General features: G+C 43.0%; 1 protein-coding gene across 4 annotated transcripts in view; it reads right to left on the bottom strand.

The window, feature by feature from the left end:
• Window positions 1–15,993, bottom strand: part of XYLB (xylulokinase) — a 1,749,028-nt gene that overhangs the window by 1,637,827 nt on the left and 95,208 nt on the right. For all 4 annotated transcript variants that reach the window (XM_069647728.1, XM_069647731.1, XM_069647730.1 and 1 more), the window contains exon 3: window positions 2,374–2,443. In XM_069647728.1, the coding sequence (XP_069503829.1) occupies window positions 2,374–2,443 (70 nt within the window). The remainder of the gene's footprint in view (window positions 1–2,373; window positions 2,444–15,993) is intronic.

Genomic DNA, 15,993 nt, shown 5'->3' with positions numbered 1-15,993 from the left:
GTGGACCATCTCAATCCACGGACGTCTAAACAGTGGGTTGCTTTGAAGAAAAGGCAGTCATGGCCCTGTGTCCCATGGTAAATGGCTGCAGGTTCCACAGATGAGAATCCCCAAAAGGATTTTTGAGCACCCAGTTCTAGGGGTATTGGGGAATGTTTGGAAGGAAGGGAAAATCACACAGTGGCTCATGTCCTGGCCCATCCTCCTCCCCATAGATGTATTTGAGCCCTTCCATTGAGGGACCTCATTAATGGACATCTGAACTTTCAGACGCGATATGAAGTAGGATTGGAGAATTCAGGCCAGCTCTGAGAGGGTGGTAAGTTATTGTCCCCACAAAGGTTGGGGAGGGAGCACCTACAGACTGGGACAATTCCTATATTCCGCTGAATACATCTGGAGGGGTACTCTCAGACCCTGAGGTGGGGGGGGGGCTCTGTAGAGGATTGACACCCTTAACAATTTTGATAAAAAGAAGAGGACTCATAGCTAGTCTGTACAGGGAGTTGCTTCTGGCGGAACCGGCTGAAGACATTAGAGCTAAGGTGCAGTGGGGGATATACCTTGACATGGAAATTTCTGATAAACGCTGGATATGGATATGTCATAGGGTGTTGCATTCCACCATAGCAATGCAGTACAAGCAATCAAGTTGCTCCACAGGTGGCATTACTCCCATTACAGGTGTAACATGAATTTATGTATTTCTTTTATAGTGGTCGGGACAGAACTCGGGTAAGCATAGGATTCTGACAGAGGACTTTCTTGTTTTGTAACTGACACCCGGACCAGCACACTTTTATAATTTTCCTTTATAGAGTGGGGCCAAGAATCTTAGAAAAGAAATTTAAAAACAATGAAAAAACAGGAAGGATTTACATGTAATGGGTCCATATCTGGTCCAAGGTAGTCATGTAGCTTACTAATCTTTAGTCTCCATCATTCCTCCTTGTTCCAGATCAGGCGGAAGTTTTAAGTAGACCCTCCAGGATATTGCAACAGGAAATGTAAAATGATGTGGCATAAATGCAAATTTTACTCAGGGGTGAATTGTAGTTGCTTAAAGTGTGGTCATGGGGAAGGGGACTACTGGCACATGTGGTGGAAATGTGACATGATACAGAAGTTTGTGGAAAATATTTTGTCATGGATAAGGGAGTTAGACATGATCCACAGGACACATTTGCCACTGTTGGTACTACTAGGGTAACAGATGAGGACGAAAACCACAATCTGAACCACATGTGTCACATCCTACCGATAGCAACCAGGAGCTGTGTGGCAAAACTTTGGAAGAGGGCCATGGTGCCTACAAAAAGGGAATTGCTCCATAAAGTGCTTGACATATACAGCATGGAATACCTTACATATTTTGACAGACGACTCCATGGGCAATATAGAGGAAGTTTGACTCCCCTTCTTTGATAAATACGGCAAATTACCCTGATTATTGGTAATGTTTGCTCAACGTGCTCCGTGAATGGTTGCGCTCATTCTGTACATGTGCTTAGACCTGGAAAAGAGGGGTGGGGGTCTGGTGCGGGGGGAACAGCGGGATGGAAAATGGGGATAAAGAGGGAGGTTTTAAGGCATCTGTTTGGATTGTTCATTTATGATGTCTCTATGTTTCTGTTCTCCCTTAGAAAATGTAATAAACTTCTATTTTGAAAATGAACCCAAACTCGTGCTTTTCTTTATTATCTCTTAGAAAATCTTCTATATATAAAAAGTGAAAATGTGTGGGATTGTGGCATATGTTCCCCACACAATTCCACACTGTTTAACCAATCTGCACCTAATTTTGCACCGTCACCTGTTAGGACCCTCTGGACATTACTGGCTACATGACATTTGGACACTCCACCCCTTCCCCCAGATTTCAGCAAATGTTTGTGGGTTTGGGGCTTTGCGTATGCTACCTATACAATTCCACACCGTTTAACCAATCAGTAGCACAATTTGCACAGTAACCTGTTAGGACCCTCCAGACAACACTGGATACACGACATCTGGAAAACCCACCCCTTCCCCGGATTTCAGAAAAAGTGCAAATTTGGGTGTGGGTTTGTGGCTTGGCGAAGCACTGCTCCTTATACAATTGCACACGTTTCACCAATCTGCACCACATTTTGCAGTTACCTGTACCTATGAGGAAATGAAAGTCTGGGCAATGCCGGGTATATCAGCTAGTTACCCATATTAAACAAACCATTCCATAACCCTCAAGTGTTTTGGGGGGAATCTTACATGATTTTGACAATATATCACATCTAATACTAAATATGACTTATTTATACATTACCTTCACTTTTGGCAAACTGGTTTTGGGCATTTCCCCCAAAAATATTGAAATGTATTTAATGCAATTCTTACCTTGATCCACATCAGCACGGGTGAAGTCACTGTCAGTTTGTCTTCATGGACATGAACACCACCTTGAGTTCTGCAGAATAAAAGGACACAACTACATGAGAGCAAAGTAGAACATCAACATTTCATCAATGAGCGGTGGAGGAGAATCTCTTGGGTCTAAATCCACAATTCTGCAGGTGCCCTTCAGCAATACCGGTACAAGTGGAAGGCTGGCGTGTAGAAGGGGTCAGTCTTATTTACAGCTACACGGACTCAGTTTCAAAAGAAACGTAATCCGTTTGTTTGGATGAATGCGACGCCACTGAATCTCACTGTTTTGGAAAATCTGATTCCGGAAAAATAAGCTATTCCGGGGATGTACTACCATTTCACTGTTGGCATCTTTTGAATTTATTTTCAGATTCGAAATGGGTTTAACAAAGTGATGATTTAAAACGTGAGCCGCACAAGTAATGCTCAGTGCAATGATGTGTCTTTAACATAATGTTAGGACAGGAATGCTCCCGTCCATCTTTGTTTTAGCCTACTGTCATTTTGTGTCTTTCCACATCCTTGCTATTTTTTCCACTTCCTTTCTTTGCATTTCCCTTTCTCTTTTCTTGTCTAGTACTTTGATCAATACCTTGATCCTCGTGATTATTGAACACGCATTTTTAGTTGTTTTTGCTTTGATTCTCAAACTGTTCGCAAACATTATTTATTTGGCTTTTTGCATTTTTTCATACTACACACTTGTCAGTTGTTTTCGATTTATTTTATGTCTTGTTTGAATATCACCAATTGGAGTTGTTCTACGCTTGTGTACAACCAAATACAGATCCATTTCAGTATTTTCTAGTTTTTCTGGTGTTTCCTTCTCCTTTGTCAAAGAAATAGATGTGATGTGTATTAATTCTACAAAACCCTGGTACAGCTCTTTTTATGATTTATACTGAATCTCACTGTGTCCTAGTTTCATTTTCTGCCCAAGTTAAGAGCGCATGTAAATAGTCTTGAACAAAGGTATTGGGGGCTTGAGGGATTCAGTTAAGAGTTGAACAATAACATGCACGCATTAAAATAACATAGGAAATCTAACTGCCCAAATGCACAGCTAATGGATGACTTCAGAAATAATATCAGCCGTGACATCACCATGGGCGGTGGCCTCTATGAAAGAATGTGAAGCACAGTACTGTTGTGGCCTAAGTAAGGACTATACGCAGTCGTGATGGTGTAGTTAAAGGAATTTATTATACTCATACACACAGCTTCAGTATTCAGCTTTGTCAATGCTATGACGACATCTCAAGCATTAATATAGCTAGTCCATGCTGTAATCCCCTGTGTAGTGCATAGGTTGTTTTATCCATGACAAAGTTCATGTTCTTTAAAGAGGGCGCTGGGCTGCCGTGTTGTTCGCTGGCTTGCCGCGCTCAGAATGTCCTAGCGGTCAGTCTGCGCTTCTCGTCTCGTGTTCGGATCACGCGAGACTGCCGCAGGACTTCCTTTAAATCCTTTACAAGTATCTAACTTAATCAGTAGGTTCCTGGCACCAATCTGTTACATACACACACAACAGGGATCAAAGTTGCTGGGAGCCATTTAGCGCCTGGTTGTGCCCTAACAGAGCCTGATTAGCTTGCCAACAGAAGCTACTTTTGACTCTTGGTGCTATACAAACTTACTGTTGTAACATTAACTCTGTTTGATTGACAAATGTTTATTAAAACGCACCTAGGAGGCATTAGGAGTCATCTGTAGTGGAGAAAAAATTATAGTTTGCAACTCAAGGACCTTGGATTTGTGGCACGCTATGTTGTAGCTCGTTGTTCCCCAGATGTAGCTCCTGCTCACTCCATGGTACAGAATAGGGAGGAGCTGCTTTTGGCTCATACTGATAACTTTCCTTCGTTCTGGTTCACATCCTTTGTTCTGAAGGGCATGCATTGGGGATGATGCACAACAACAATGTGTCCTGAGCCCATATCGGCGCATTTAATCCACTCACATACTCCTATTATCTACGTTTGTCGTAATGCCTCATTTGAAAATCGTTTATCAAACATGCACTTTTAGCAACCTCATGTGTTTTGTAGGCCCGTTGAAGAGCACACACACCAATCGAAGCCATTGACCCACCAGCACTCGTTTAACTTCTATCTCCTTAAGAGACACTCCTACCTCTCAAGTTGTGCACACAATCATTTCACTATATTAACTTCTGATGTGCAATTGGCTTCAAAGAAAACTTACTTCTACTCACATACCCAAAAAAAGGGGCCTCAGTGTTCTTTACTCTGCCTTCCAGTGATTCCAGGAATCTCTTAGTGTTTTTTTATCTGGGCATAGGTTTTCTCAAGTTTATCAGTTCTTGGCCATCTTGTCAGAGTTCAAAGTTTTTTTTTCCTCAGATATAACTATCCTAAATTCTCAAGTTCCAACGAAAGTCAATTCTCTCAAAAATCATAGATGAAGATGAACGGCTGTTTCCTTAATCTTCCTCCACCGACTATGTGGGTCTCTCCCCACGAGAGTACATTCTTGTTTGATTTGGATTCCTCCTTGGGCCGATTCTTGCTTTGCTTTATAGGGCACTCCTGTGACTCTTGTTCCCAGCGTCTCACTCAATCCATAGGGATATACGCATCTCCTTCCAGGGTATCTTCCCCTCGATTCTGCATATGCCTTTGAGACATTTGGTTGATTCCAAGTTCAGGTTTTGAGGGTTCCCATAACCGCTTTTATTATATGTGTCTGGTTCTCCTTCTGTGCAAGGTTTCCACTCAGTTTTATACTCTTTGTTATTTCTCCCATCAACTGAGTTTGCGCTCTGTGCCCCCCTCGACTGGTAGGAACCCGTAAACCTAATCTATAGAACGGCCTGCCTCCGCGAAGTGGCAGTCTGCTGGCGTTCTCCCCAGCTCCCTCTCTGGTACGCAAGTGGGAATATTTTGAATATTTCTTTGTTCCTCGCCTTGCTCCTCTTTCTCTGATTTCTCATGGTGCGAGCAGGGGGTCTCGTTGTGACGAATGTGATGAATCCTGCAGTCATCACAAAATCCCAGCCTAAAGTCTCCCCCCCATGTGGCCAGAGAAAGGCAGACGCTACCTGATCCTCGTCCTGGTGGTGGTGGTATAGGGGAGGATCACATGGGAGGAGAAGGCGGTCCAGGGAATGTGGCGACTGCCAGGAGCGACGCAGTACTCATTCTCTTCTGAGGATGAGGTATCCCTAATGCCTGAATATTTAATGGCATGTTGTCACAGCAGGGTCCCTCCTCCCAGACTTACCCAAGGTATCAAGCCTTTTGTGTAAACAAGAAACCGATGTATATAAAAGAACAGGAAGTTAATACAATTGCTTTTAGTAGTGGTAATTCTCCATTGTATTCAAGTTATAGACCTAAGAGAAAATCAGTATTCCCTTTGAAATCCCTTCCTAATCATATAAATCCCTTAAGTAGAATGTGTTAGATAATGAAAAAAGAGATAAGAACATTATGTACTTCAAGCCCCCTAATGTTCTTATTGCTGAGACCAGGAAGAGGGATTCAGAGTTGCTAAAGTCTAGTTGTGGCAATAACCCACACCTGAGCAGGACCGTTAAACATTTAAGAGTGGAAGCCACAGCTGTATCAGCAGCAGAATGCCATGTGGGAAACTTGGTGGAGGTCGGAATTCATAACACATGCAGAGGACGCACAGCGGGAAGCAGTATTGTGGCAGAAGCTCTCTACGTCCTGTAATACGCTCCAGTGTGCAGACCACTGGCGAGAGAGTTTGGAGCTCCTGTGACGGTCACCGTGAGAAGGCTGACAGGAGCTGTCAAATGCTGTGGGAGCCCTGACGAGTGAAGAAGTGGAACCGGTGAATCAGACGCCCGGAGAGGCCAGTGAGTTGGCTATTATAGGTGACCCTACGGTGCTCCAAAGTAGACCATCATGTGCAAATTAACATTTTGAATACCGAACCTTTGAAGTTGAGAAAACCGGGCGCAACTCTCCAATTGGGAGATGTCGAATAGGGGAAAAGTGTAATCCACATTTCCAAAGCCAAAAGGGGACATTACTAAAGCAAAGTAAATACAACTTGCTAAAAGGGGATTATCCAATAAGGGAATGGTGTAACCCAGGGACTTTCTAAATATTCCTAAAGAGGAATATTTAAAAAGGGGACATTGTAACCTGCATTGCCAAAGCAAAAGAAAGCTAGAAGCTACTTCAAGGCAATTTGAGCAGAACAGTCCCGGCACAAAATACCTTGAGGGAGGAAGTTGTAAGTCACGTTGCTAACAGCCAAAGGGCTGTGTAAGTAGAAGTCAGACTATAGGAGAACAGCCCTCCTTGTTGAAAGAATCAAGGGGGAGAGAAATGTAACCTGTGTGTCCCATGGTCAGCAGTTCAATGTGAAAACCATTGTCCTTTTGTACCATATGGTTGTGAAAGAAGCTGTAAGACAATAGTGTTAAATGTTAGCAGACTAAATCAAGAAGCCGTTGTTGATTAAACTTTCCCCATTGAAGGGTGGAAAGTTTGGAACAAGGCTTGCCACCGAGTACAAGTATTAGTAAGTGTTTTTACCCTGGCAGGAGAGTAAACCAGGAAAGGGACAAATAGTGGTTAGTCCTGGCAGGCGAGTGGACCAGCAAGAAGACAACTTGAAGTACTGTAAATGTGGTAGAATGTTGTGGTGGAAAGAAGTGGTAAATTTATCAGTTTGATGAACTATTGTAAAGCTATCCTGACCAAGATGTTGTTTCTAAAGAAGAAATATGCGGTGATAAGAAGTGATTGATTTTCAAAGAACTTTTACCTTGACTTTTGATGTGTGAAGAGAAATTCTTTTTGGCTTGAAGAGAACTTTTATATTCTACCTGAAGTGGAATGTGGCTTATAAACCGAACTTTGAAACAACTGAATTTGTCCAGGGGAAGGGGATCCAACCCTGGTCACAAGGATTCCTGTTTGTATCTTTTGTGTTTGAAGTTTTATTTTTGTGAAGTTTAAATCGCCAAATGGTTCCTGTATTTTTTGTTGGATGTATTAGAGTGAGGGACAGATACTTTTGGACATTATGTCATTTTCTTTTAGTCTTAGTTTGTTAGGTAGGGAAATCCTTGTTAGGTGTAATGTTGGATTGAAGGTGGACACCATTGAAGAGGTCAACTTGTGAATTTATTTAGTATTAGTATAGGATAAAGGAGCCCTCCTATCTCCGGCCCGTTGTAGAACCATAAAAGAGAAAGGGCCATCATCACAACTGATGCTAGCAATGTGGACCTGGGGGCAGTGATGGCCCAAATGGAAGGTGGTACAGATTACCTAATAGCATTTGCCTCCAGATTATAGAAGGGAGCTGAGAAGAATTATGCCACAATCGAAAAGAAGGCTTTGGCCGTCAAGTGGCTGGTGGAATAATTTCAGAGGTTTGTGTGGGGAACAAATTCTAATTTCACATGGGCCATAAACCCTTTGTTGAAATAATTGCTTCAAAAGGATCGGACATTGCATCGGGGAGGATCAGGAGGTGGGTCTCTCACCTAAAGGAATAGGACTATTGTGAAATACCTACCAGGTGAACAGAATTACCCTGCAGACTGCTTATCGAGGACGTTGTCTGTTGAAGAAAAAGGAGACAAGGAGGGGGGTCAGGGAAGTGGTGCTGCAGATCAGTGGCAGCTCTATTCCCCGAGAGGAATGGTAGTGAGCGATGCGAGATGATGAGAAGCTTTGCCAAATCATGAATGCAGTATTAGAAGGAAGGCTCAACAGAAACCTGGCAGAGGACCTGGACCTCAGGTGTTTATGGGATTTGAAGGATGAGCTGTCTATTCAGAATGGTATACTGTGGAGAGGTGACAAAATGATTCTACTGGAGGAGTGTCAGAAAACGACTGGTGGAACTTGGCCATGGAGGACATCAGGGCATCGTAAAAATGCAACCAAGGATCCAAAATGACTACTGGTGGCCGGCCTGCGACCTTCAGATCGAGAGAGCTGCCAGGGATTGTATCCCTTGTAAAAGAAGTGATGATGTATGTGTGAGTGTGAAGTGCCCCATGCCAATGACCGACAATCCTACCCAGCCGTGGGACAAGATTGGGATGGATATAAATCGGTCCAATCTGGTGTGAATGAGTGCAATCATTCTGTTTGGTGGTGTTGGATATGCTCACCAGGTAGGCAGAGGCATTGGTGACCAACAGTCTGACCTTGGGAAGAGTGGTTGAATTCCTGGAGCAGTTATGAGGAAGGGAAAGTTACCTCAGAGTGGTTGTTTCTGATAAGGGTACCCAATTCAGATCAAAATAATTGAAGGACTATTGCTGCATGCATGCTATCACGCATAAGACCAGTGCCTGATGGCCATGACTGCAAGGCTGCTGTGAGCGAGGCTGTATGAGCTCACAGGTTCACTCCGCACAGCAGCACTGACGTGTCACCCTTTGAGCTCAGTACAGGGTGGAATGCAAACAATGATTTTTGCCCCGTGGGCGAGTCAGTCCACTTTGGCAGAAGGGAAGTTGGGGAGTGTAAGCGAGAATATTTAGAGGAATCAGTTGACAAACAAAGAGGTGTATGAACGGAGAGCAGTCAGAGGGAGAGTGCCTCCATGTGTAGGGGACATGGTGAAGATCGAGCTACCCATGGCCCTTCCGGACGGGGCATGTAAGTGGTCAAATCCAGTCAGAGTAAAGGAGGTATTCATGTTGACGGTGAGGACTGAGGATAATAGAGTATGAAACTTGGAGCGAATGATGTTTGCGAGAAGTGACAGCTCTGATGCATCTAGTGTATTGTCCTTGGAGGGTACTACAGATGGGGAGCCATCCAGATTCAGAAGTGGAAGGAGGTGCCACAGACCTGGATAACTCAGAGACTATGTACAATGAAGTCCTGGACTGCAGGAGGATAGCTCAAGGGCAATGTGCTTGCCTTGGAAGCAAGACGACACAGAGCAACACAGGTTCGATCCCCAGGTCCGTGCTTAGAAACCTCTGGGTATTAAGCGTGTTATAAATAACATATCAAATCATATATCAGGGGGGTCCTTGTGGGGGATCTTTGTGAAGAGGCAGGGATGTGTAGAGTCGGCTTCCTTGTGAGCCGGCTATCCAGGTCCAGTGCATTCCTGCACAAGACGCTCTGTCCATGAGGTTCGAGACAATCCGGGGAGAGGACAACAGTTGCAGAGAGCAACAGGGCCAGAGTTAGCAGGGCTCCTATATCTTATACTAAATAAATACACAAGTTTACCTTGTTACTGGTGTCCACCTTCAATCCAACATTACATTAGGCCAGGGAAAGAAAGGCGTTTATCTCACCCTTTATCTTTTAATAAAATGACGACTTGTGAGAAAACTTTACCCAAGTGTCCGTCTTGCATTTCTGACCCCTCACACTACCTCCTCTGCCCATCTGCATGAGCCAACACTTCTATCTCTAGCCGATTCCCTCGCTTCCCTGCTTGGCGTCGAGCTGTATTTAGTTTCTACCCTGGAATGGAAGGGAAGATTCCATTGGTCCTGGTCTTCAGAGCCAGCAACAAATACAGGTCAGAAATCAAGCTATCCACTTTAAAGGGGCCGTGTGCCGGATTGCCCTTTTCAATTCCCATATACTCAACAAACATCTACTTTTGTAGATGACTTTACATCTACTTTTAGAGCAGCTACTAATGAGGCATTTGATTTGATAGCTCCTGTGGGACTTACTATACAGAATAAAGTAATTCGCTTCAACCAATGGTTTACTCCAGATGTTCTACGTGTTAGAGGACTGAAACGTAAAGTGGAACATAATTGGTGGAAGCATCCGTCTGGTGACACCATGGTTAAATATAAAGCTGCAGCCAGGAGCTTGAAGGAGGAAATGTTCAAAGCCAAACAGAAAAACCCGAACGAAAGAATAGATAAAGCTAAATCTAAATCAAAATAACTTTTTTCAGTTCTAGAAGAACTCAAGGGGTCTACAGCCGAGTCCTCCATTATCATGGACAACGACTGGTGCCAATGCATACATGAAAGTTTTACTAAAAAAACTGTCAAACACCAACACTATATTCTGGAACAAGTTAACCTGCTGCAGCCAGCTAAAATCGACACTGTACTGCCATGTGATGTCCGAACCTCAGATACCACCCTTTCTTCCTTCAACCAAGTATCAGAGGACGAGGTGCTGGGGTCATAAAAAAAAACTCAAACCCACATCCTGTTAGGGAGGTATCTTCCTGGCCATGTTCTTTAAGGATTTTGCTAATACGCTTGTCCCTTGGGTTTGTTAACCGCTCTTTTCAAGAGGCCCACAACATCCCAGGAAACATCAAGGAGGCTTGGATAACCCCTCTAATAAAAAAGGAGAACCTGGACCCAACCGTTGCTGGTAATTATAGACCTATTACTAATGTGCCTTTCTTGCAGACAATAATTGACAAAATAGCTTGTATACAGTACCAGAACTTTGTGGAACAGAACAATGTCCTAGGGAACAAATAATCTGCATTCCGTACAAACTTTGGGACAGAGACCGCTCCGTTAGATTTAAAATCTAATATAACGGAAACCATTGAAAAAGGCAATGCTGCTCTGCTTCTTCTATTGGATCTCTCTTCAGCTTTCGATTTGGTTGATCATGCTCTTCTAGAGAAAAGACTGAACGAGGTAGGTAAATGTACTACTCAGGCTGCTAACTTACCTTTCAGAGGCATGTCTCTTACTTAAATCCTCATGTGCCTATTTTACCAGCCCATTATGCCAGTTTCGTCCTTAACTGTCTGAGGACAATCGAGCATGGATTGCTGCAGCAATTGTCAACTCAAAACTGGACTACTGTAAAAGCCTTCTGGTAGGCACCTCTAAATCCAATATTAGAAAGCTACAGGTGTCACAAAATGGAGCTGTTCGCGCAGTATGCAGGCTCATCCGTCACTCTATGATCTCGGAGTCTCGCAGGAAACTACATTGGCTTCCTGTCGAGCAGCGGATACAATAAAAGGGCTCTGTCCTGATTTTCAAATGTCTCCGAGGCCAAGCACCTTTATACCTCTCTTCAAGAGTCCATAAAGCCCCTATAAAGCACACTCTTCGCTCCAACAACAATTTGATGCTTTTCCAACCTTGTGTCACCTCAAAAATGTTTCAGGACACCTTCATACGAAGGGGGAGAGGAAGACAACCTCAGTTAACGCTACAGGAGCCTCCACTGCTAATCCCACGACGTGGGGGCTGAAGGTCACCAAAGATCACTGGAAATGGCTTGTTGGGCTTTTAGCTACAAAAATGGGCAAGCCATAGTACAAATCACTGTCTACGGATATCCCTCTAGTCTTGGTAACCTGGAACACGCAGGAATTCGCCCATTTATTTCTGAAAGAAGACCTACTCAAGACCAAATATGACATCATCTGTCTTCAAGAAACCTGGCTGAGAGACTCACCATTGATAGAGGGATATACCGTTCATCTTAATCCAGCTTTTAAAGGACCGAAATGAAGACCTATGTCGGGCCTTTTAATAGCGATCAAGAACACAGCACACTTGGAAATCTTGCAAACCAATAACCCCAACCACCACATGCAATCAGTGGTGGGCAGATTGTCTGTAAGGTCTGACCTGGAGCCCCTGATACTTGTCATAATTAACCTATATTGTAACCCCACGAACAAAGATCTAGACGACCTACCAGACCGGGTCATGCAGTGGGTTGACATTCAGAGGGAGATATGGGATGATCCCCACTTTATTCTTTGTGGCGACTTGAACGCACATTGCTGGCACAAAGAGGGATAGGACACTGATGTAATCTGGTTAAAACCACGACCACAAGGAAAAGAGGCATATCATGGAGAAGAGCTGCTACATCAAGGCACATACAAATATTCACTGACAACAATACAGGAACTATGCCGGGAACTGCAACATGAAGAGGAAGGAAGGGGGGCCATATTATTGACTATATATGTGTATCGCACAACATCTCTCTACACCCAACCACAATGACTGTGGAATATCAACCACAAAGTGACCACAACCTCCTAAAAATATCCCGGTTTTGCTCAGCACAGTTGTCAGTTCACCATTACAGAGGAAACCCGGACATGATGCCGGAACGCAATAGATTGAGGGTAAGGCCAGCCCTCCTGCCAAAACTAGCAGACAAGCGGCCATAGAAATGAATGACCATAACAGAACACCAGGACCAGTTGACTACACAGTCTTTCTGAATTAAAAGTGGGAACAGAAATAAACCAGGTCTTCCCCAATGCCACATCTTTGACCCGACCATCTGGACTAAAAAGAAAGAAAATGGCTCGTTTGATACGGTCATTAAACAATGAACCACATTCACAGAGTTCACTCAAAATTAAAATAATTAAGCAGCAGTACAGAAATTGGCAGAAACATCATCAACAAACTTCAATCAGGTTGGACACGAATCCATGCTTCACAAAATTAGGTCAAGGAACACGTCTGAAATATGGTCTAATATCAATAACTTTGACGCCCCGCAAGAACTCTTGGCATCCAATCCTATAACAGCTGAAAGTTGGACTTTTCATTTCTCCACATTTTTTGACCCAGAGCTTCGGGAAGTTCCACCTCCATCATCTACGAATAGTGTCTGGAACCACCTTGACATTAATCATCAGTCAATCAAAAACGTCATCGACCAGCTGAAAGGATCCAGAGCACCAGGGTCTGACAGGCTGTCAAATACAATGCTGAAGGCTGATGCGACACACTGCTCGAGAGTATTAATGTTTCTATTCATCCATATTTTAGCAAAAAAAGAAGTCCCAGCATCATGGAAAACCGCGGTCATTATCCCGATCTTCAAAAAAGGATCAAGATTGCTCCCAGGCAATTACAGGCCCATAGCATTGTTGAATGTTGTGGGCAAGGTGTTTGCTTCCTTCGTTTGGGGAGGTGGAGTAAGGAAACTAAACACTGGGATATTTGGCAGAACCGGTTCATAACAGGAGTTGGAACCTCCCTTAACATAATTGTGATTAATACTTTTAAGGGGCCAAAAACACACTTTTGGGACTGCCTGAAGACCTCCCATGTCAATATTTTCACACACTCAAGTCTTCAGTCTTTATAATTTCTCGCAATTTATGTTGGCACAAAATGTGGCCCTAGTCTAACTTGCCCTTCAACCATACTAAGCCTTGTGTGTTCCTTGCCCTAGCTTGCAGATTAAGGATCCCTACAATAGATTATTGATCTTTACAAACAAACTGCCGGAGGCCGCAGCAAACCTCACCACACAGTTATGCACTTTCACACTGTGGGTGAGGCTATGAGACTGACTCTGCATATATCTGTTGTTGGAGTACCTAGAATCGGGTCCTTTTGAACGTGGTCCTTGATTTTAAATGAAGAACACTGGAAAAATATGTGAAAGTGATCACGCAGATGCCATTTATACGACGGTAATGCACTAATCATCATTCTAGGAACTATGGAATGTCAATAATTGGGGCATCCAGGAAGAAGATATCAAACAAAACACAACATACCCTCCAAAGAACAACGTTGTTTTCTGAGAGTCTCATTGAAAGAGCAGGGTAAGCAGTTCCAACCTTCTTCTTCTCGCATTGTGTGTGCCCCGCAGTGTTGTGGCCACTCTAAAGGCAGAGATCTAACTCAGTCATGTGTCTCTTACCACCCCCCGCACCCTATTATCCCTCCCTTTCAGGTGGGGTACCTTTAAGATCAGATCTTTACAGCTGAAAATGACATAAGCAGCACCCAGAACAGTACTGCCAGATAGCCCTGAAGAAAGTGACTCAATTATTTCAGTCCACTGAAAACGATAGTCTCTGTCCGGTCTTTTAAAAAATGTACCAATGATATGGTGAAAAGCCGTATATAGATCCTTCCATTAAACACAGGAATAAGTCAGATTGAACTACAGTCGTAGCACAAAGAAAGGATATACAGACAGTGGATTCCATGGGGTTGTACTATTGAAAGACTTCAATTTTGTCTAGAAATACCTGAAAGGAAAATGTGCTCACTTGTGTGTCCCTCAGTACATATAGGAGTACAAACAGAACAGTTTCTTTTGGAAAAAAAAGCGACAATACCCCGAATTTTATAAAAAATACTTTTTCTTTTAAGTTTACGAAATGTTCATCAATTTTTTTACTCTTTCTACCAAACAAAGAAAACTAATAAAATATATGAACATCTTCATTTGCAAGGCAGACGACACATGCCTGGATGATTACGGCATGTGCCTATTAAAATATTTGAACAATCAGACTGTTCTTTCTTGAGTGTGTTAGAAGGTTAGTGATGGGGCAAGTTTTTCTCTATCCCCTAACCCTAGATAAGCGGAGCAATCAACGCAAGCTAGGGCAAGCAACACACAAGGGTATAGTTTAGCATGATTGAGGGCAAGTTAGACTAGGGCCACATTTTGTGCCAACATAAGTTACGAGAAATTATAAAGACTGAAGACTTGAGTTGTGAATTTACCCGCAACCTGCCGGAAGGATCTTTCTTTCTAACATGAAATGGATGAAACTTGAAACTTCTCGTTTCTGATGCACTGAACGCTTCCGGCAGCATTGGCGAAATCACGGCTGTGGGAATCCAAGATCAGCGTGGGTGTAGGATTAACTGATACATATCGAGAGAATAAAGAAACAGGGTTGATATCTGTAATTCTCAGATGGCACAAAATGCCATTGAATGATTACCTGCGGTCATTGATATGAAATAAAATGAATCCCCCACACGCAAGCAAAGAAACTCACGAGATTGGCGATCAGATGACCTCCATGCATTGTGCTGATTTTTGACTAGCCTGTGCTCTCACAAAGTGTCCTGAAGACAGGCTCAACAGACTACGAACATTTGATTGAATCAATTACGTTGTTTAGTTTTGAGACCTAGAAACGCAAATATGTGTCGACCAATTGAAGGATAAATAACATCGAGGGTTCCCTTTCCATTAAACATATCCCTCACGTCCTTACTAACCTCACATATTGGTTAACATGTTCAAATTGTATTTAGACATACCTTTTGGTTTTGGTTTTGTTTTATCATCTTCCAAATAATTGATGCTCGTTGGAAATGTCAAATCATGCATTTTTAAGATATTTTTATGTTTTTTTGTATACATTTGGTGTATAAAGATTAAAATGTTAACTTTTGAGCATTTTGTTAGTCTAAATTGAAATATGGCAGCTCTTGATTGGTGTTAAGTGTGGACTTTCACACCTGGTGTTTGTCAAGGAGGGTAGCTGTATTGTGGAACCTCTGTTATACATGTTGTATTTTGGGTCCTCCCCCACACAGCCCCCTAAAAAAAAGAGGACCTCTTAGCTCAGTACTCGTACACACCTGGAAGGCAAAGTCATCCCACAAGTGTCAGCTTTTACTTACTTGGGGGTATGCCTCAATATGAGCACAACCGATAGACCCAGGCTTGACGCCCTAAAATCTAAAGCAAATACCCTTGCCAATCAAGGTTGGCTGTTGATGAAAAAAAATACTGTGGTTTTACGCTAAGACCTCTTATTGACTTCTACTGGATGAAAGTACTCCCAATACTAATGTATGGTGCTGAAACAGTATTTTCCTTTCGCCAAGAAAATTGGTCCATCATCGAAGGAATTTTCTGG

Source organism: Ambystoma mexicanum, chromosome 2q (genome assembly GCF_040938575.1).
Source record: "Ambystoma mexicanum isolate Mex_15411 chromosome 2q, UKY_AmexF1_1, whole genome shotgun sequence".
Taxonomy (NCBI): Eukaryota; Metazoa; Chordata; class Amphibia; order Caudata; family Ambystomatidae; genus Ambystoma; species Ambystoma mexicanum.
The sequence above is the reverse complement of the archived record's forward strand: the minus strand, read 5'-3'. Positions and strand labels throughout refer to the sequence as shown.